The sequence below is a fragment of the Anneissia japonica genome, unplaced genomic scaffold (genome assembly GCF_011630105.1).
Source record: "Anneissia japonica isolate Jap-2015-1 unplaced genomic scaffold, ASM1163010v1 scaffold8322_len84185_cov191, whole genome shotgun sequence".
In the NCBI taxonomy this organism is placed as follows: Eukaryota; Metazoa; Echinodermata; class Crinoidea; order Comatulida; family Comatulidae; genus Anneissia; species Anneissia japonica.
The window spans coordinates 58709-80876 of NW_022700376.1; the positions used below are offsets into that span (position 1 = coordinate 58709).

The 22168-nt window shown below is 32.3% G+C and overlaps 2 protein-coding genes across 2 annotated transcripts in view; both read left to right on the forward strand.

The window, feature by feature from the left end:
- The window catches only part of LOC117103317 (synaptophysin-like), a 16361-nt gene extending 12690 nt beyond the window's left edge, over nt 1–3671 (forward strand). The window contains exons 5-6 of the mRNA XM_033243858.1: nt 153–350; nt 795–3671. Of these exons, the coding sequence (XP_033099749.1) occupies nt 153–350; nt 795–935 (339 nt within the window). The 3' untranslated portion in view covers nt 936–3671. The remainder of the gene's footprint in view (nt 1–152; nt 351–794) is intronic.
- Nucleotides 3672–5922: 2251 nt separating this feature from the next.
- Nucleotides 5923–21952, forward strand: LOC117103314 (E3 ubiquitin-protein ligase HUWE1-like). Its single transcript, XM_033243856.1, has 17 exons — nt 5923–6166; nt 9224–9297; nt 10501–10593; nt 13014–13220; nt 13689–13762; nt 14274–14409; nt 14604–14678; nt 14866–14913; nt 15607–15675; nt 15973–16072; nt 17170–17270; nt 17810–17871; nt 18064–18152; nt 18553–18633; nt 18819–18907; nt 21132–21233; nt 21626–21952. The coding sequence occupies exons 2-17, from the start codon at nt 9253–9255 to the stop codon at nt 21950–21952; spliced, it is 1698 nt and encodes a 565-aa protein (XP_033099747.1). The 5' UTR covers nt 5923–6166; nt 9224–9252.
- The last annotated feature ends 216 nt before the right edge of the window (nt 21953–22168 follow it).

Genomic DNA, 22168 nt, shown 5'->3' on the forward strand with positions numbered 1-22168 from the left:
GTACATATGATTCAAAATGACTTTATTGCAAATTTAAGGAAAATTTGAAATGTACAAACTAATTTAAAGTAATAAAGTCATCATATAATGATTAATTTGCTCATTTAAGTCACTTTCCTTGTTTCTTATCATTTTATTGGACTTTTTTTCAGGACTTTGTCATTCACTGCTTTTTCACTTTGTTCTTCTTCATCTCGTCTTGTGTATGGGCAGCTGGTGTGAATGAGGTGAAAACTCATACAGATTTTGACAATATTCAAGAGGATGTGTTATCTGCTGAGTGTATGAACACTAATAACACCTGTAAACTCACGGATCCCCTCAGTTTTGCATCCCTCAATGTCTCCCTGGTAAGAGTCATTAATGATGATCACAAATTTAAAAGCATAGGCAATATATATAAACAAATTGATGAGTCTGCATGTCCAACAAATTTAGAGTATGCATCAATGTGATACATTCATATTATGGTCTAATTGTGTGATATTTGCCTTGAAGTTGCAGATTCGAATCCGGTTAAGACAGTGTTCTTTTCATCCAACTGAAAACAGAACTTGTTGTTGAAGGGCTATTTTTGATAAGATTGTAACATCTCATATTCTATCTGAGCATTATTGTTATTATTTATTTGTATACATTTTGTTTAGAGAAACTTTTTTTTCTTAAAAAGTAACTTTGTTGAAGGGCTGTATACTTGATATGATTATTATGCAATTTTGTCAAGTTCTTGAGAGAAGAATTAAACTACTAAATACATCTTATAAAAACAATCAAATATATATTTTTTGTTTCAGTTGTTCGGTTTCCTGAATGCTGTAGTGTGGGGTGGCAATTGTTGGTTTGTTTACAAAGAAACATCTCTTTTTGGTAACAAACGTGATGTTGATAATACTGAGGCAGAGAAAAACGTGGATGTGCCAACAAACACTATTTAATTACTCTGACTGCCAGTAGCTAATATTCGCTTGGTATTCAATTGTTTTTTTTTCCCGTTTTTCTCATTTCATTGACCTTGAGATGTCAAGTAAAAGCTAAATTTACTAACATCTAATTTTTTTGTATTATTATTCTATATACACTTAATTTTACATAATTTTTTGGATATTTATCTTTAGTAGAGGTAGATCAAGTTATCTCTGACTATATAGGGAGCTTGGCATACTCAGGGGATTGTGATAGAGGGGATAGTGAATCTAGCATTCATAAATACTTCAGACCTTGCACCATTTACATAAAGCAGTGTGATTTTTTTTTTCATCAGTATTACTCAGTTATGTGGGATTCTATAAATTCCTCCTTTATTTCACCTGCTTAAAAAAATTAAGGAAAGATTGGAGAGGGAGTTGAATTCCTCTTTCCTATAAATCTATCTTTCATTTTAATCCATTTGTTTCTTTTTGTACTTCAACATTAACTTTATTTTATATAATTTAGATATTAACTTTGTGCACAGAAATGTAGCATCATGATTCATGACAGATTTGGGAAAACTGTAATATTAACAGTATTAAAATGAATATGAAATTTCTTGAAATGATTAAAACACAGCAGCGGACTAGTAATGTACAGAGTATATTTTGTTTAATTGAATAACTGACCAAATGAAGGCACTTTCAATACAAGATGATATTCAAGTGTTTGAGTGAATAGAACAAACTATTAGTTTTTTATTTCAATGATGTTCATTGGCTTTTGTACAATTTCTGTCTTGTTTACAAGTTTACACATGAAAACATACTTTTTCTCACTGCTGTTGTTGTTACCAGAACTTTAAACGGACGTGCAGGAAATTTTGTACACATAAACTAGAGGTGATTTCCAACAAACGTTCATGACCCTTTTTTTAAAGTTGAAACCCAGGGAGCCCAATACACCTACAAAACAAAACTGAGTTTCATCAAGGACTGTACATTACTGCAATTACCACTAATAAGACTTGTCACATGCATGGTGCGGTCGGTTAACGATGTGTTCTAAGAAACCAAAGGTCGTAAGTTGGAATCGCATCTTGATATTCAAATTTAAGACTGGTGAACGGTCACTCTTGTTACAAATTATATCTAGTCATAAATCATCACAATGGTATGTAATAAATTGGTAGGAAAATATTAGACGATGAGTAATCGCTGGTAATAGGACTATTTTTTATTGCCTGTGCCAAGTGTGAGTTTTCTTGTCCAATTTTTGCGCATGTTGTCATGTTTGGAGGGCGCCCATACATGCTATTTACTGACGGCAACAACAGCTCAACAAATATACATAAGTTATTTGCACAGTTTGTCTAGTTGTATCTTCCCCTAACTCCCAGCAGTAAAGTCTGTTGTTCTATAATAATAATATGTAACAGTAAAGCAATACGTTGTATGAGAATGTGTAGGTTATTCCATTCAAAACTAGCCCCATGGATCGTATACATACTACTTTATTCAGCATTGCATTCCCAGTATGCCAGATGTTTCTAAACAATTTCTTTTAATTTATCTCATAGTTAGTTATTAACATTTCAAATAAACACTATTTTGATTTCTATGAATGATTTGGCATATTTTGATACTCTACTGGTACAGTATATAGTTGTAGTTGAGTTATAATTATGATAATCATAGGGTTTATATGATATGAAGTTTGCTTGTTAGTGTTAATTGTTTTCATATAAAGTATATAATGTGTGTTATGTTTTCATCATGTAGTAATTGTACCTCATTTCAATTTGAGCAACATTTAGTCAAAAGTTTGTTGAACCCAAGTTTAAAATATAACTGTTTCATTATGTGAGGCAGGTAAAATATTGTTTTACCACAAGTATTCTGTCTAGTAGGTGCAATCCTAATTTGCAGTGCTTGTGTACATATCAAGAACCTATTGGTACCAAAAACTTGAGTAGACAGATGCAGAAAATATAAACACCTTTTGGTCTATTAGGCCTACTTCCATGGGTTCACCATAAACTTGACTACCGGTAAGCCATTGTAGAAAGGCATACTGTAGTAATGACCGATTAGATTACCTCTATGAACCATAAATATATCATTTTGAGTTTTATATATCAATACTAGGTCTTTAAATAACAGTACGCCCTCCAATTCGAGACCACCTTTGGGACCTGAAAATTTCTGGTGGTCTCGGGGTTGGTCTCCAATGAGAAGGCTAGCTTTGTGTTAAAAGGTTGAAGATTGTTATTTGGGTCTTTGGAAAAGTGGTCTCAAATTCGAGGGGTCTCGAATTGGAGGGTGCACTGTAATATTTCATGCTATATCTTTTTTAAATTACTGTATATTTTAAGTTTTCTTTTCATATGAAAGGTCATTCAATCAAACTTTTTCAATAACTTGCAACTCAGATTTTACTTAAGATTTTTTTAATACTGTAGATGCCAAACAATTTATAAATATTTAAAAAAATTACATAGGCAATGTATAAACAGGTAAATGAAAATGCGTAATCATAATGTAAGATATTGCTAATATTCATGACAAAGTTTCAAACATTGAATGTTGTGTTGATTAAATATTTTTAATTGTTTTATGATTGTGATATTTTTTTAACTTGTTATGAACGTGAGAACCATAATTGGATACAGTTTCAGTTACAAATCACTTGTAGGGCTGGATGTCTGTGCATTAGTGTTAGTATCCTGTTTAAATGAAATAAAATTACAGAAATACAGTGTACTTGTTGTTTATGTATCTGTCTCTAGAAAACACCTTTTGGGCCACTGCCAAATATTTACCCAGCAGAGTAGCAAGTTGGGCAGACAGAGTAGCGAGTTACCCAGCAGAGTAGCGAGTTACCCAGCAAGTACCAAGTTATCCAGCAGAGTAGCAAGTTACCCTGTGTAAAAGAGAAAAGTGAGCCATCCTTTATTCTGTCAGGCTTTTTCACAACTGCATTCATAAGTCTGAAAATGTTTTGTTTCCCGAACTTCTGTAAATCAGGGTAATTATTTTGCATTAGGGAGCTTTTGATTTGTGGGACGACGTGACTCTACAAGGGGATCAATCCATTGGTGGGGACGAAAAGTGGGGAGGGGGACGAATTGCAAAAAAAAGGAAGTCTTAGGCCTGCTTTGGCTGGGGGAAAGTGGGGGTCCAGGAGGCAAAGTCCCCAGAAGTTTGGGCGTCCATAGTATTTTAAAAGTCAAATATCTAATTAATTTTAAGGAATGCAAATAAAATTTACAGGGTACAGTAAGTGGGGGACATGCTCCCCCTGTCACACCGATCGACGCCCATGTGACTCTAAAACATGTTCACTCACTCGTGTGACCATATTACGTTCTCTGTAATGTAGATTTGGTCAAACTGCATCCTAAATTCACATAACGAGGAGAACTTGAAGTTCTCGCATGCGCAGATGAAATATTAATGACGTCATTATGTTCTAGATTCTACCGTGTCGTGGAATTGAAAGCTCCTTATTCTCTTTGGCACATAATCAACCTGCATGTTATATCCAGTGGCGTAACTAGGTTTTAGCTGGTTCAGCTCTAATTCTAGGGTTCATTGCCAACCATCACTCACCCCACATATTTTGGTTCTTAAAATGGTACAACAGGGCTAATGATAAATATTCATAACAGCAGGGATACTAATAAATATTCATGATTGACGGTCTACAAACAAGTATGGGTTTATCAATAAACAAAATAAATCAAAATAAAACAAAATCTAGTTGCAAAAAAGGGTACAGCAAAGTCAACCCTAGATTTTCCATATTTTTAGTTGGTTGGCTGGCTGGATCTGACCAATGAGGCATGTCAACAGGATTTTGGTTTTCTACCAGTCACAGTGGACACCACACAATCTTAGCTTGGGTAACACTGTTTTTCATGAGTTGATTGTTAGGATAACATTTAATTTACAATTATGATTTACTTCCAGAAAATTCATCATAAAAATGTTGCCTGAAACTAATCATGGCTTACCATAATAAGAATATCGTAGACACCTACCAATTCCACGTTGTCATTTATCAGCCTTTGATCTCTTCAATTATCCATTATTATTTATATTATGACATTTTTAAGGTTTTTAATTATTAAATTTCCCTTTTTATTGTTGTTATATATTTTATGAACCTTATCAGTCCTTGTAGTATGTAATATGATTTAATTTATAATTTAAAACTTTAATTGTAAATAGTAATATCACTTCTGAATTGTAAATAATATTTAAGGATAATCTGAATTGTAAATAATAATTAGAATGATGGGTATTACCATGCACAGTAAAATAAAATTAAGTACCTGTATATCTAGACTAGGGCCTTGGCCTACACACACGTATGGAGCCAGCCTGTAACGGAAGCTTATTTATAACCAGATCTTACAGGGGATTTCTTCGAACTTGGGACCCCTGTTGGTTGCAGCATTTAATTATGGTAGGGTGAGCTATAGGCCCTATTCCTATCTACTAAAACAAAGTAGCATTTAAAAAAAATATTAAATTTATTTTACTTGAAGTAGGCACTCTCTACCACCACACCTCCTCCAGTTTAAATACCAGGAGGAGTATTTTGAATTTACCAGTGCTAGGCTATATCAGGGAACAGTGAAATTTCACTGTTCCCTGGCTATATATATACAAGGAGGTTAAAATTTTTAACCTTGATATATACAGGTAGTATGGAATATTCCAGAAGGCGTAATTTTATTTTAAATAAATTACAAGTACAGTAGTACCATATCAGCCTTGGTATCACAGAACAGTACACCTACTATCATATACTGTAGTTATATAACAGCCGTACATACAGTACAATGGAGCTACAATACTTTAGCTTCTTCGTACACACACTGCAAGCAAAATACAGTATTCCAGTAGTAGCATAGTTTTATCATTAATTTACTGTATTACTTTACTGACAGACTGACTGTACTTGAAAACTAGCACACGCCCTCTTTAGGCTGTATGTCGAGGTACGTGTAAATGACTGTAAATAATCGGATAGATTTGAAGTTTGTTTTAATAAATTTGGATAATAATTGTATAATTAAATGTATTCGAAATTAAAAATATATCTTTACCAATTGTTGATTACTGGATTTAAAACAGTTTTGTTGAGTGACTAACTAAGCAGAACGCTGTTTTGTATTCAGTATACAATTCTGGAGATCATCCGGGTGCGCGCAGCGGGCTGTTGCTCAGTTCAAAATGGCGGTCTACATGTGAGTATGATTTTGTTAATTTGTTCTATGATTCCAACGCTTTTACGTTATTAAATTAACACATACGTATACTTAATATGAGGATAAATAAAGACAAATATCATATCCATTAATGTACGGTTGTGCAATGGTATTCTTTATGTATTTATATGATCTTAAGGCATGTTCATTCGCAATCCAATTTTGTTCGAGAAAAAGTGTCGTTTTTTTCAATGGAGGCGATGCCAGACCTTTTTATGTTCTTGGTTGTCTGTGTGAGTTATTGCAACGTTTTCATTCAGTAGACCGTTTACATTTCCAACTATAACTAGTAATGTGACAAGTGGCAGTAAGCTTATATGTTATTCCAACACAATCATAAAAAAAGTCGGGTCATTATCAACCTTGCCTTAGCCTAGGCCTAGCTACAGTAGGTAGGGGCCTAGGCCTGGCCTACGTAGACGGCTTGGCTAGGCCTGGCAGTGAGTGATACTGGTAGTAAAAAGTTTCTGGTAGGCCCTAACAAAAGGCCTTAGGTAGAATGTCTATATTATTAGAATTAGTCCTCGTAATCGAGCCGAGTTTGGGAGTGATATTGATAAGAAAAAGAGAACAGATTTAATTTTTTCAGTCTAAGAATTAAGATGGAGCCATACTGTAAAGTTTTTTAATTGCGAGCATGATAATATCTCAAAAACCAGGTCAAATTTGTGCGGAAAATCACAGGGAAAATTGGTGTGCGGATTTGTAAAAACTGCATAAATAAATACATTATTTATACATTAAGATTACTGTAGGACAAAGCCTAATTTTCTGCAAAATCTGCACAGAAACCAGCCCTTATTTTAATTGACGGATTATACCTCAAAAATGTGCGTAGAATTGTAATTGCTGCATAATACATTGGTTATTTATTAGGATTAGTTCAAAAATCTAATTTTCGACACTAAAAATATGCTCAAAAGAGAAAGTCTTATTAACCTTGTTGTTTACACCAAATAATTCCAGTTTAATTCCATATTTACAATACACATAATAAATGGTTTTTGATTGTAATTAATTACACATTTGATGATATTTAATTTAAAAATATCTGAACACGTATACATGTATAGGCCTATGTTATAAAAAAAAACAAAGAAACCAGATCTAAGGTCAGAATAGTCCCATCCAATACTTCCATTGGATCAGATATTTATGTAAAACAAATACAGCTATGTTTTTAGTTTTAACAAAGAGTACAATAAAGAGTTTCGCTCCCATGTCAAGGCTTAGGCCTACCTAGCTTTGTACTTTGACTAATGCCTATGCCTACCCACACCACACTGAGATGCTATGAAAATTTGAACATTCTGAATTAGGAATTTTCTCAATTATAAACTTTGTTCGGACGGAGGGGTACGTAATTGGGAGATGTTACTCTACATCCAACTTGAGGGTAAGTTCAATGGGAAAAAATTAATTTTCTGTGACCGTCCCAATATTTTTAAAAATTCTTTCTGTTTGCACTGTCTCTTAGTCATGTTCCTCCATCATTTATTCTTTCTTTATACTGTAGCAGTCCATCACGTATGTAAAACGCAGGAGAGCACTAAATTGCTCTCCTCGGATTACTAAGGAGAGTAATTGCTCTACTTGAAAATTTCACAGCTTTGAATAGACGCCCCCTACCCCAGGGGTGGATCCAGGTGTCCGAAGTAGAGGGGCACGCGATTGAGAGACAACGCTACCCTAAAGGGATTCAGCATGCCCCGGGAAGTTTGTTTTCTAGACGCCCGGAAATAACTTCTGAGGCATTTTTAGGCAATCAGTAATCGGGTAGGGGGGGTTGTGTGCGCGCGGAGGAAACAAGTCTCCCCCTCTCAAATCCTTCCCTGCCTTCCACTTAAATAAACTCTCACTCCAGAGCCTCATTTGAAATAAACCCCTCTCGAAGTACTGTAATGCCTATTTTAATCTCCAAACTGTTTCCAAAATGTTAAATTTTTATCTATTTTGAAACATTGACATATTTGCAAACATTAAAATAAAGAAATTTCAAACTTTTATCAGCCAATTATTAAACAACAAACAACTGGAAATACTTGTATTCTCCAGGAAAACTCTCATCAAAACAATGTATTGCCTAGGGAAATCCCCATTTTTTTGCGTAGACATCTGTATATTTTATGCGTTAAATTTCTGACCGTATGAGTTTCAACAATCATTTTAGTTTATTCAAATTTAAATATTAATTTAATATACTAGAATATAGTGAGCATAATTATTTATCTATTATTCAATCAATAATAAAAGCCGATATTGACTCAAAATATTCTAGGCCTAACTAGCTATCATTACTACTCACGACCTGCTACTCTAACGAATCACGCAACAACATCGATCATGCATAAACAGAACCCAGAACCATGTGATACATGTGATACGCATGGGCAAATAACGTTTGCCATTCTACAGTTAATTACAGTAAAAGCAAGTATCACAACTTCAAAATTTGATAGATTTTGATTATGGACAAAGATTCAAAATACAATTTTTGTCATTAATTCCTGGTAAATCAAGGAGCGTGGTTAGTTGCTCTCCTTAAAGCGTGTTCAGGAACGCGGAGGATCGTGGTCGCTCTCGCTCTCCTTAAAAATGATGGGCTGCTGTAGGCACTTTCAGTGCTATTACACAGGGAAAACAATGCGCTTTTTAACCTAAATGAATAGACTAATACCAAATAACAAATAACAACAAGCTCCTTCTAACCTCTCTTACCTAATTGTACCTTTGCCTTTCAGATTCAGAATTGAATCATTTTAATGTATATTTTATCTATACTATGGATGGAACTAATGTTTTTATAAAATTTCAATTAATTAAAAGTATACTCTCTGCTATTTTCATATTCAATGAATAAACATGAATCTAAAGCTGTTTTTCCTTAGCCTTAAATTTTATGTTGTTGAGGGTATGTTTACATTTTCAACAGTAATGTAAAGATGAATGTCTTCCCTAAAGCTATTATGTGACAAGGTATCACCATTGAAATGATTCCCTAAAAAATTCTTATTCAAAGTTGTTTTTTGTCCACAGATGATGGTAATACATTCTAGGTAATCAATATGAAGATTGACAAAACTAAAATCAAGAAAACATTATCAGATGTGGTAAGTAACTTCTTCAATCAACTTCTACTGAATTACAATATTATTTTACTGTGTTTCAATACACATCAAAGTTAATTAATCAAAGTGAGATCTGAAATGACAAAAAATATATGCAGGATATGATGACATCATAATATCATTAATATTGTTATTGCACTGTCAGTTGTTTTATTGGACTGCTTCCTGAATTATTTGTTTTTATATGACTTACCTTTGACAATAAATATTATCTGTATATGATAGCTACAGTGTAATGTTAAGTTATTCAAATATTTTGAAGTATTAAACAAATATATTTGGTAAGACGATTCCTGATCTCAAAAATGATTTTAAATGAGGATCCAATTTTTGCCAACCTATTGATGGTGACTGCCAATTTAATTTCTAATGTGTTACAATAAGTCTCATCTCATTATGTTACATTCTTGATTTAGTACAATAGTAATATAGAAATTTTGTAGGTTACAGATTTTAAAAATTATGTATGCTCAATGTACTATTAATAATTATTAGAATTATTTGTTTGTCATTCAGACACACAGTTGTTTGTAGAATAAGCTCTTTTATAGCTTTATCAACCTTTCCAATCTATCAATTACTAATTGGGTTAATCTTGCCTTCCTTTTAACATAGTGACTGCTGTGTGGAAGTGCGTAATACTTTCCCCTTTGCCAATCTAGTTACGAGTTGCCTTGTAAGACACTTTATGAACTCCTAAACAAAGACAATTTATATCTGGTTCAAGTACCATCTTTTAAATCATTGATTCTGTTTTTCTCTACTACTAATACCACTTTGGGTTTTTTCTCTAGCTTCTTCTGTTTCAACATTCTACATTAGTTAACCACAGCTTCACTGTGTGTGAGCGTATAAGCCAGTTGTATGAGAGAAAGCGTCTGGGGGTTAGATTTGCACCTATACCATATAGGTTTCTGGTGTAATGTTATGATACTCGCCTTATAGCGAGAGGCTGCAGATTCAAATCCAGCTATACTTTTTTTCATGCAACTAAAATAAGTAACTTTTGGTTGAAGGGCTTTGCTTGATACGATTATAACATCTTTAATTATTTGAGCACTGTTATAATGTATTTATCTAATTTATATAAAATTCCAACTGCACTTTAAAGTAACGCTTGGTACTTTTTATTCATCTTCTTTGTGGCGTTTACAGTAGTGTCTAATTATTCCATCTTCTCCACAGCCGACTGATTGCAAGTGTCTGATTGATAAGCTTAAGACATGTGAAAACTTGTCACAAGAACTCCAACAAGTCAAGTCTTGGAATTATGGCAAGGTATAGTACAGACACAAATTATCGCTTCATATCTGCGCAATAAAACAATATTGAAATATAGTTTACCAGCTTTCAACACGTAAGCAATGTTGCAATTTACTAATAAANNCAATGTTAGAACTTTATTGTTTTGTTATATCCTACCTTATTATTAAATCGATCATGTTTTAAAACTGTGTTTAGTTCGCTAGCTGGGTAACTTAGTGGGCATTCAGTATGTTCGAATTTCGATGTCATTTAGGCTTACGTACGGCCTACATTTTCCCCTATAGAGGAGCAGAGTAGACAGTAGTTATATTTTGATCTGATATTATTGTTCTGGTAGTAGGAATTTTCTTCTTTTAAATAATATTGATGACAAATCATGTACAAATTATTACGATTTCTACAGATCAAGTTGTTTATTGTTTACCGTAATTTGAAGCAGAACAACCTGCAAAGCGATCCAATACTAAATGGAAGTATAGAAATCACTACCTTGTCGAATTAAGGCTAGTCATGCTAGACCGCATTTACTCCGTTTTTTACTCACTGTTGCTAACAGCTTTTCAACATTTGCCACGAGGTTAACCTTTAACACACTTTACTGTGTTCTGATTGGCGCGCACTCTTACGTCTAATGCTGGCTAAGTTTTATTTTCCATTGGGTTTTCCATGTGGCATTCGGTAATTTTACAACCAACGGACGTTAATTCTCCTTTATATTTATTATTTATCTTACTAAATCAAGACTACAAAATATTATTTGATAAACAATCTTTTCACATGTGTGTATTGTCATTGAGGACATCGTTTTTTGACATTTAAAAGAGGTAAAATAATTGTAAATAACAAATAAGCTAGGCCTAGGCTAATTAATTTTTTAAAAAATACAGCAGTACAAACAAGTTCCTGTCGTGGACAGCGAGTGGAAGAGGAGACTCCCATGAAGTCAAGTGTACGTTTTTCTTATTGAAAAACAGCTCCATACTTTGAATTAACGGTCTAAACTCGTGTTTGTCCTTCACAAATTATCAAACAATACATTGTTTATTCCAGTAAGCTACAGCAGTCTTTCTGCACATACAAATAAACAACATGCTTTTGCTTTGTATGTTTGCTTCGCATAGCCTTGCTTAGATTGTTTATATCAGGCTACGATGTATCTACGAAGCCTGCGCGCAGGTTAGATTGTTTATAACAGGCTACGATGTATCTACGAAGCCTGCGCGCAGGTAAAAGTGCAATATTTCATGGCGGTACTGTAGTACTAAATTGCACCGCTGTTGTTTTACAGTACTTGAGATGTGCTTAAATTATAATTTTTTTATTCAGTGTTTCCCAGTGCAAGACAAATATACAAAAGATGCATTAAGCTTGTTTTCCATACAATCGCTACATGCTATCGCCAACAGCTTTTGGAGATGCTGATTGGTTTGTAGATGCATTAAGCTTGTTTTCCATACAATCGCTACATGCTATCGCCAACAGCTTTTGGAGATGCTGATTGGTTTGTCCAATTGGGGAGCCTTCCCGATTGTGCTGGGGACTGTTATGCAGTATTGCATTGAAAACACTGTAATGACAGTCTAGCATTTTGAAGGAAACCAAGATTTACATAGATTATTTCATTCTTGCCTAATCATAGGAATAAAAATATAAGAGACTAGTAGAAACACAATTTAATTTACTAAAATAATTATTAGTATACAATGTTGGATATAATGAGGATTTTAAAATGCATAAGTTACAAACATTGCGAGTATTGCACTTGAGTTAATTTCGGTTGACAATTCTGAATTCTCAATCTGTATTAAATTACTTAGTAAATACAAGTGTTTTTGACTGTACTAGATTTCATGGTTGACTACATTTATAATGATTCATTATAAGCTGTGTAATAGCAATCCTACCAATATATATGAAAGTATGATTTCATATCATGCCTTTGTCCCTGTCTATAGATTATTCTTAAATAAGTATTTTATGCAAATAACAGTACACAAATTATAATCATCTTTAGGTATATTGATCTAGAGTTCATTGCTATTTATTGAACAAACATTTTCATTTATTTTCTATACTGAGGATAATACTGTATGGAAAATTGACATGGCTGATACATGGGAGAGATCACAATCATATTTTAATAATATTTTAACAAAATATGGATGGATTATCATGTTTTACCATTTGATTATTTTTTGCAATAGGCAAACAGGGTTCCCACCAGCATGGTCATTATTGTTAAGCTTACTATTAGTACATATTAGTACTTCAATGGTGTTTAAGTAGTAGTAGTAATATTTTTATTGTTGTTAATATTATTATTGTTGATTTAAAATCATCTTTTAGTTATTATTTATCTTGGATTTACTTTTTAAGTTCTGAAAAATCTTGTTTATATTTCTTTAAAAAATACAACAATTTATGTTCGATAGTGTGAACTTTACCACTGGATTGATGTGCTGGATCGGTTTGATGTGATCCTAGAAGAGGGATGTCGCACAGAAACGCAACAGTCATGGCAGTTATACTGCGACATTCCTGAGAATGCTAGTACTAAGAGATTGATTCACAATGTGCTTTATTTTACTTCATTACTCATTGAACACAGTTTCTCAAGGCATCTTTACAATTCCATTGAGGTAAGGTGTCCCATCACTCATTCTATTCTTCTTCTTCTCTTTTATATTCTTAGACTTCTAATGCAAATCTATTATGAAGAAAGCTTATATTATTTCAAAATACAGAGCACTCTGCCATACGTAACAATGAAAAAAGATTGATTTACTGATCCCAAGTAGGTACTAACCAACAGGCAGGGAGAGGAAGGATATCTGGAGCCTTTAGTATTTGTGTTGAAAAATACAAATTTCCCAAAAATTGTGAACATTTCAAGGACTTGTATAGACACATCCACTGATATAGACAGAAAACTATAGACAGTATTAATTTGCTATAGGTTATGCTCATGCTAGTTGATGTTTGGAAAATTAATTTCACATTGTTGTTTATATATTTTTATTTGTAGTTTTATATGAAATTGTATAAATCCTGTATATTGTATATTATACTGTACTGATTCATTAATAGAATGTTTTCTTGTCTTTAAGCATCTAACAACATTGTTAGCCTCTTCCGATTTGACAACTGTCTTGGTGGTTCTGAATCTGATATATGTCTTCAGGTACGATAATTTCTCAAACATTTCTTATGTTAGTAAATCAATATATTTTTTAATTGCAGTCTGAGAGCATCGTTAAAAACAATATGTATCATTGCGCTTTGTTATTTTAAGGGTCTCCATGTACACTTGTTGGCTGATGGCTTGTGTACTCTGCTTTTTAACATAAAAGACAACTTAAATGCTGAATTATTTTCATTGTAATCACAAATTTATAATCTCTCAATTATATTTAGTTTATTTTTGTTTACAAATGTCACTAGTCCTAATAATGGTTAATGCTTTTCAATTTATAGAGCGCAAAATACAAAATAATAATAATAATAATATAACTTATGAGTGTATATTGTAGAGTGTATGTATGTGCTTAATAGTAGTATATCTACTATGCAAATAGAAAAGATGCTGTCATCCTGTACTAATCTTGTAAATTGTAAATAAATAGTAATACTGAAAATAGAAAAGGGAGGATAGTGTTTGTACAAAATATAATATGTTGATAATTTTTTGGCAGTAAACGATCCAATTTCATAGTAAAGTTATCAGGAGATAAGCGTCAGGAGCTGCTTAACCGGCTGATGTACTTGGCTGATAGCTGGGGTGGAAAGGAGAATGGCTTTGGGCTGGCTGAATGTTGCCAATCGGGCTCTGTAAGTACTGTCTCTTAAATATGAAATTTTGTACGGAATGTTTTTTTGGGAGAAACAGAATTACAAAGTTGAGGTTGTATACAGGATTGAAAGACTTTATTGAAAATAACTATTTTGATAAGAGTCATCACATTTCATGTTTGGGTAGAACCTTTTGCTCAAAATTGAATAATGTTTTTGTTTTGTTGTTTAAGAAATGCCCATCATCTGCTACTACTTTACATTTTGAATTCTACTCGAATAATCCAGATGGGAAATCATCAAAGAAGGTATGTTTTTAACATAAACATCTATGTTTCAATTACGTTTACTTAATCCTTAATTGTTTATGTTCAATAAGTATAAATAGGTACATGCTTTATTAGAAATGTTGTTTAATTTGCAATTGAGTAGGAACATGATTGTATTTTTTGTATGTTAATATTTACATCAGTTGTTTGTACAAATTTTCCACAGAGTGGCTCTCATACTGTCAATGTTATACATCTTGAAAATATAGACAAGGTAAGATTGTTGTCTTTAGATTGGAAATATATAGGCAATTTCACAGTAAATTGACAAAGAACATAAAAAATATAATACAGAGGATTTAGGCAAGACTTTGTGCTACCAAATATATAATATCAATGTTTTATACAAGTGTAAAATATTTAAGGTCTTTCTAAGTTATTTACATGTGTTTGTGTTTTAATGCACTACAAATCATTTTCCCTTATAAGGCTCAGACAGGCTTGTAGGTATTGCTTAATTGCATAATTTGTTTAGAAGCAAATGCTATTTAAAAATACATTTCAGCATTAAGAAATTGTTCATTTCTTCCAGTATTTCTTTGGTATATTTATCATATGAAATTTCATTAAACCCTTTGGTGTCTCACCATATTGCTAGGATCATTGATCAATTCAATTGCTATAAAATATTCTACATTGAAAGGTTAAGAACATTTCTTCATGTCAAACCTGTTGAGTGGTAAAATCTTGCAAAATAGTCCAAAAATAATTTAATACTTTTAGTCGAAAGTTGTATGCTTTTTAAACTATTTTTAATATGTTTACTAATCCATATGATTTTAGAAATTTTGACATTTAATTTATATAATAACTTGCTTTAAAATGCTAAGGATGAACCTGGGTGTTGCTGGCTCTAGCCATTAGTTGTTTTTTTCTTTTGATATCAATCATATTATGTTTCCTACAGCATCCAAAAAGCTCTTCACTAATTATGGAAGATCTTTGCAAGAAATACAGTGTACCTAAAGATAAACAGGCAAGTTCTTATGATTCATATTGGTACTAAATATATTTCATTGATTATATTTTCTGTTATATTTTAATTTTTATAAAGAACAATAATTTAAATGTATTGCAATTTGAGGGCAAGTTAGTAGCGCAGCGGTAAGGGATTGGGAGTTTTAATTAAGTTATGCTCTTATTTTTATGTATTTATTAACCTACTTGATAGTATGGCGCACCTCGTTGGCGCTAGTGAACATAATTTTATTAGACAATGCAATGCAGTTTCTTATGTTGTTGCTAAATAAATATTGAATTAAATTGTTATTAGATGTTGCTGTTTACTCATGTGAGGCTAGCCAGTGCTTTTTCTGATTATGAAAAACGTCTTTTATGTGTACAAGCCAGGCTGCAAGCTCTTTCTATATTAGGTAAGTCACTTTCTATATTATTTAAATCGCATTCAGTATTAGGTAAGTCACATTGTACAATAGGTATATCACTTTCTTACCTTATACACGTTCTGTATTAGGTAAGTCACATTGTACAATGGATGTATCACTTGCTTACCTACTATACATTCTGTATTAGGTAAGTCACATTGTACAATAGGTATATCACTTACTTACCTAATATACATTCCGTATTAGGTAACTAACATTGTACAATGGGTATATCACTTACTTACCTAATACACATTCTGTATTAGGTAAGTCAAATTGTACAATAGGTATATTACTTACCTAATATACATTCTGTATTTGGTAAGTCACATTGTACAATAAGTATATCACTTACCTAATACACATTCTGTATTAGGTAAGTCACATTGGATTGGATTGGATTTATTCGGTGTAAACACCAAGTGTAGCCCATGAAAGTCTGAAGACTTATTTCCAGTGGGTCCTTCTGCTGGTGATTGGGTATTACACTGGGAGACAATCCACTACGCTTTTCCGAAGAGTGTACTGCGTTCTTTAACGTGTACGTAGGCCATAAATGCACACAGGACCAATGGCTTAAACGTCTCATCCGGAAGACGGTGCGCTGTTGTAACTTGTAACACAAGGAGAGGCAGCGATGGGAATTGAACAGGGAACTAGAGATCTCCACAGTTTAGCACACACACAGTGGCTACCACCATTGCTACCACCTAATACACATTGTGTATTAGGTAAGTCAGATTGTATATCACTTATTAAATACACGTTCTATATTAGGTAAGTCATATTGTACAATAGGTATATCACTTACTGCATTTACATATTTATTAGTTTGATTGTAGCTTGCTTTCAATATCAATAATATTGTAAGCTTCTTGTTAGGTGTTTCAGTTTTTTTTTTTCAAAACTTAAAAAAAAAAAAAAAAAAAAAAAATTTTATAATTCTCATTTAATGCCTTTCTTTCCATTTACTCTTAGCTTGAGCTTTGCATTTGTTTGATTACCAGTAAAGTAATTAATTAATTAGTTAATTGATGCATTTGCTGGTTATATGATTTTTTGTCGTTTGCCTGTTTTGCTTTTAGTCTATACCAGTGCAATACCAGACTCCTCTAGTTCTCTGTTATATGTTGGATTCATTGAAGAACTGGTAGATGTGTTACAACTAGATGATACTAATCTTGTGGTAAGTTCATCTTCACTCAGCTCTTTAAAGCTATTGATAATTAGTAAAATTAAAATGTTAAAATAGCTACTGTTGCAACCATGGTACAAGATCTCCAGATAATAGTTTGTAGTTTACCTGCTACTGTATTTGGAAAAATATTTTTGCATTTTGCAGTTGATCATGAGTTGGATATATTTCCCTTACAGAAAAGTGCTTACAGTGTTGTTATAACATAAATAGCTGAATGGTGAACTGAATATATATATTCCCATCTACATGTAAAATATTTAAATAATCATTCCCATGGTTGTGATTATATTATTATCTTTCATTATGATGGTAATCAATATTATCACAATCAGTATCATCATTATAACTTGGTGTCGTAATCTATGATTTGGTTTTGATTAATTTTAAATTTTATTTTTCTAATGAAGCATGATTGATGTTATATTAAATATCATAATTTTATTTTTCTAGTGTACTCATGGTTGATGTTATATTAATATGATTTTATTTTTCTAATATACCATGTTATATTTAATATCTTTCTGCAGGAAATTAATGCAGCTGCCCTAAGGACTCTGACTTCTATTATCCACCTAGATAGAAATCCAAAGTAAGTCACTTTCTAGATGGGATCATAATCATATCCTAAAATCCAGTGTTTTTGTTAATAAGTAATAGTATACCAGATAAATTATTAATTGAGAGAACAATGTTTATTATTCAAAATTGCTGTGTTTCAATTGTTGTATACGATGTTTGAAATATGCTACTTGTTTATTAGTTTTAAAAATGTTTAATGCAGACTTCAAAATATAGTGAATGCTACAGGAGCCAGCTCATATCATGGTTTTTTGCCAGTTCTTGTAAGAAGATGTATTCAAGCTATGACAAGTAAGTTTACCAATATCTTACATTTTTAGTTAGCATGTATTTTAAAGTTTTTTAAGTAACTGGGTCTTATTTTTGCTATATTGATTGATGTGTATAGCTCTAATGTGTAGAAATTAGGCAGCATACAGCTGTTTGGTAGGTATTGAGTACCTGTATTAGTAAATGCAATTAAACCAAACCATTAACAAAATCTCATCGTAAAATCACACTATAATACTACAACATTTGATATGGTAAGGAATTACACAACTGTCAATTATATTTTTATTTCCTTAATACTTTAAGCAATGATATAGCTATTGTAATATCAATAATATTTTCATTTTTTTTATTATGTAAGTGTGATGTATAACCATTGTACTATCAATGATGTTTGCTTAGTGTTATTAATTTGTTTCAGGTCCAAATGAAGTAGCCTTCCCTCATTCATTTGCTACAGCACTCTTTTCTTTTTTGTATCATCTAGCAAGTTATGAAACAGGTATTGCCAAAATTCCAAGTTTTCTAATTCTTATTTTTAAAGTATTAAACCATGCCCTGTGTGAACAACCACTAAGATTTTCTTTTTTTGTTTTCAAATTGTTTCATTTAACATTGTTTACCCTTGATGAAATAAATTAATTTACTTTTTGGCTCATCTGGATGCACCTGTGTTTTAATTGACAGGTGGTGAAGCATTAGTGTCATGTGGTATGATGGAGTCCCTACTAAAGGTAATCAGGTGGTCTGGAGAGGATGAACAATTGCACACTACAGTAAGTTGTAATTAGCAAATAGAGATTCTATTATTTATAGCCATATTATTTTTGTTTTATAAGCTAATGTGTGTTTAACATTGCTAGATTTATTAAAAATAAGAGATGGTAAATAGCAACATACTCATGTTTAATGTTACTGACTTTCTAGGAAATAATGAAAGATCATAAGTAATAACATCTCATGTTTACTGTTACTGAATTTCTAGGAAATGATGAGACACAGTAACGATATACTCATGACTATTGTTACTGGATTTCTGGGAAATGATGAGACACGGTAACAATATACTAATGACTATTGTTACTGAATTTCTAGGAAATGATGAGACACGGTAACAATATACTCATAACTATTGTTACTGGATTTCTAGGAAGGATGAGACACGGTAACAATATACTCATGACTATTGTTACTGAATTTCTAGGAAATGATGAGACACGGTAACAATATACTTATGACTATTGTTACTGGATTTCTAGGAAATGGTGAGACACGGTAACAATATACTCATGACTATTGTTACTGGATTTCTAGGAAATGATGAGACACGGTAACAATATACTCATGACTATTGTTACTGGATTTCTAGGAAATGATGAGACACGGTAACAATATACTCATGACTATTGTTACTGAATTTCTAGGAAATGATGAGACACGGTAACAATATACTCATGACTATTGTTACTGGATTTCTAGGAAATGATGAGACACGGTAACAATATACTCATGACTATTGTTACTAGATTTCTAGGAAATGATGAGACACGGTAACAATATACTCATGAATATTGTTACTGGATTTCTAGGAAATGATGAGACACGGTAACAATATACTCATGACTATTGTTACTGAATTTCTGAGAAAATATGAGATATACTAGCAGCATACTCATGTCTTTTGAGTATGTTGTCTAATTCTGGGAAATGGTGAGAGATAATAAAGTAACAAAATACTCACATTCAATGTTACTGAATTTTCAGAAATGATGAGAAAACTTAACTTGAATTGTTTGCAAACATAATTGTGAATTTAATATTTGTTTTAATTTCTAGTCCAAGAAAGTTATTTATTGATCCATTTTTAATAGTAAACACCATGTGTTTACTCAGGACAGGTGATTTGTTATTTGACTATTGACTTTGTATTTGACTTTACCTGGTGGATTGATTGGCTGATGCATTGCCTGACTGATGGATTTATTGGCTAATAGAGTGATTGGCTAATATATTGAGTTACTGATCGACTGGTTGTCAGATGGATTGGTTGAATGATGGATTAATAGAATTGATTGACTGACGAATTGATTGATTCGAATGATGGATTGAATTGATTGACTGACTTGACTGATGGTTTGATTGACTGTTGGATTGATGAAATTGATTGACTGGTGGATTGATTAATTTCATTGACTGATGGATTGATTGAATCGACTGATGGATTAATTGACTTGACTGATAGATTGAATTGATTGACTGATGAATTGATTAAATCAATTGACTGATGGATTGATTGAATTGATGGACTGATGGATTGATTAATATTACTGACAGGTGAATCGAATCAACTGATGGATTGATTGACTGATAGATTGAATTGATTGACTGTTGGATTGATAGAATTGACTGATGGATTGATTGAATTAATTGACGGATGGATTGATAGCATTGACTGATGGATGGATTGATAGCATTGAATGATAGATGGATTGAGAGCATTGACTGATATATTGACTTGACTAATGGATTGACTGATGGATTGATTGAATTGATTGACGGATGGATTGATTGAATTAATTGACGGATTGATTGATTGCATTGACTGAGGATGGGTTGGTTGAATTGACTGATGGATTGATTAATGACTTGATGATACACTTTAAAAAGTTTACTAATTTTAAATAATTTGAGAACTAATTTAGCTCATAATCAGGTACATAGTATCCTGTTTTTTAAATTAAGAATCTCATGCGCGTTTGTTTGTTATCTGCCATGTCATTACAAATTTAGTCTAGAGTGTCTACGTAACAAACGCGCACAATATTCGTAATCTCAAAAATGGGGTATATTATGTAACTACAGTAGTATGCTAAATCATTCCTCAAATTATATAAAATCTGTAAACTAGTTGTTGGTTGGATTGATTGACGGTTTCATTGACTGATGGATTGATTGAATTGATTGACTAATATATTAATTGATTAATTTTTGTTCCTATAGTTTGTAACAAGAGCTGTAAGAGTTGTAGATTTGATCACAAATCTTGACATGTCAGCATTTCAGACACATGGTGGCCTGGCATGTTTTATCAATAGATTAGAGGTAACATATAATTCTTAAACTTTTCCTTTCTCGACAAATTTTTCCTTGAGTATTCATTCCCATATAATATTTTTCAAATATAAATAGATTTAATGCATTGTCAATGAAATTAGGTTTGTTTTTACTATTATCACTATTGTCTTTGACTATTTATGATGGTAGACCTGCTGTAGAGTCCTGAAGCCTATAAGAAATTAAATAATTACTAATGTTTTTCAACTATATGTTTCACCTAAAACTTGCAGTAAGAATATCCAGTTGGAAATGTAAAAAAGTCACTTATAAATTAAGTTTCAATAATGAAAGTGGAATAATTCTTTTAGAGATGTTGAGCTAATTTGAATCATGCATTGAACTCTTCATCTAGTTTAAAGTTTTTTTTTTTTCTGAAGCATGAGGTTGAATTATGCAAACGTGATGTACCTCACATCATCTACCCAAGTATCACAACATCTCGCACAAGAGAAGGCTCAATGTCACCTATCCATCAATCAGATGATGTTGCCATGGATACAAATGTTGCAAGTCCAAGTTCAGTTGGAGTTGAAGCTATGGAAACAAATCAGGGACCATCTAGCAGTAGAGAAGAGAGCGGTAGTAATAGTAACAGTAAAGAACAGTTAAAGCCAAAATCTAGTAAGTTGGAAAGAAGTTACAACAATATGTTGATGTACTATTATAAAAATGTAATTAGTTGTTATTTAAAATTGAACATATGACTGAAGAATTCGTCGCTCACATCACGAACTAACACAATTAAATTCAATTGTGTTAGTTCGTGAAATCAAAAAAGCACGTCAAAATACGCGCTGTTGTCGTTAAGGACTTTCTGTGTGGTAAAGAATACAAAATTTCTTGACAACCAATACGCGCTCGTTTTGACGCGCTACTGTGATTTCACGAACTAACACAATCTACTTTGATTGTGTTAGTTC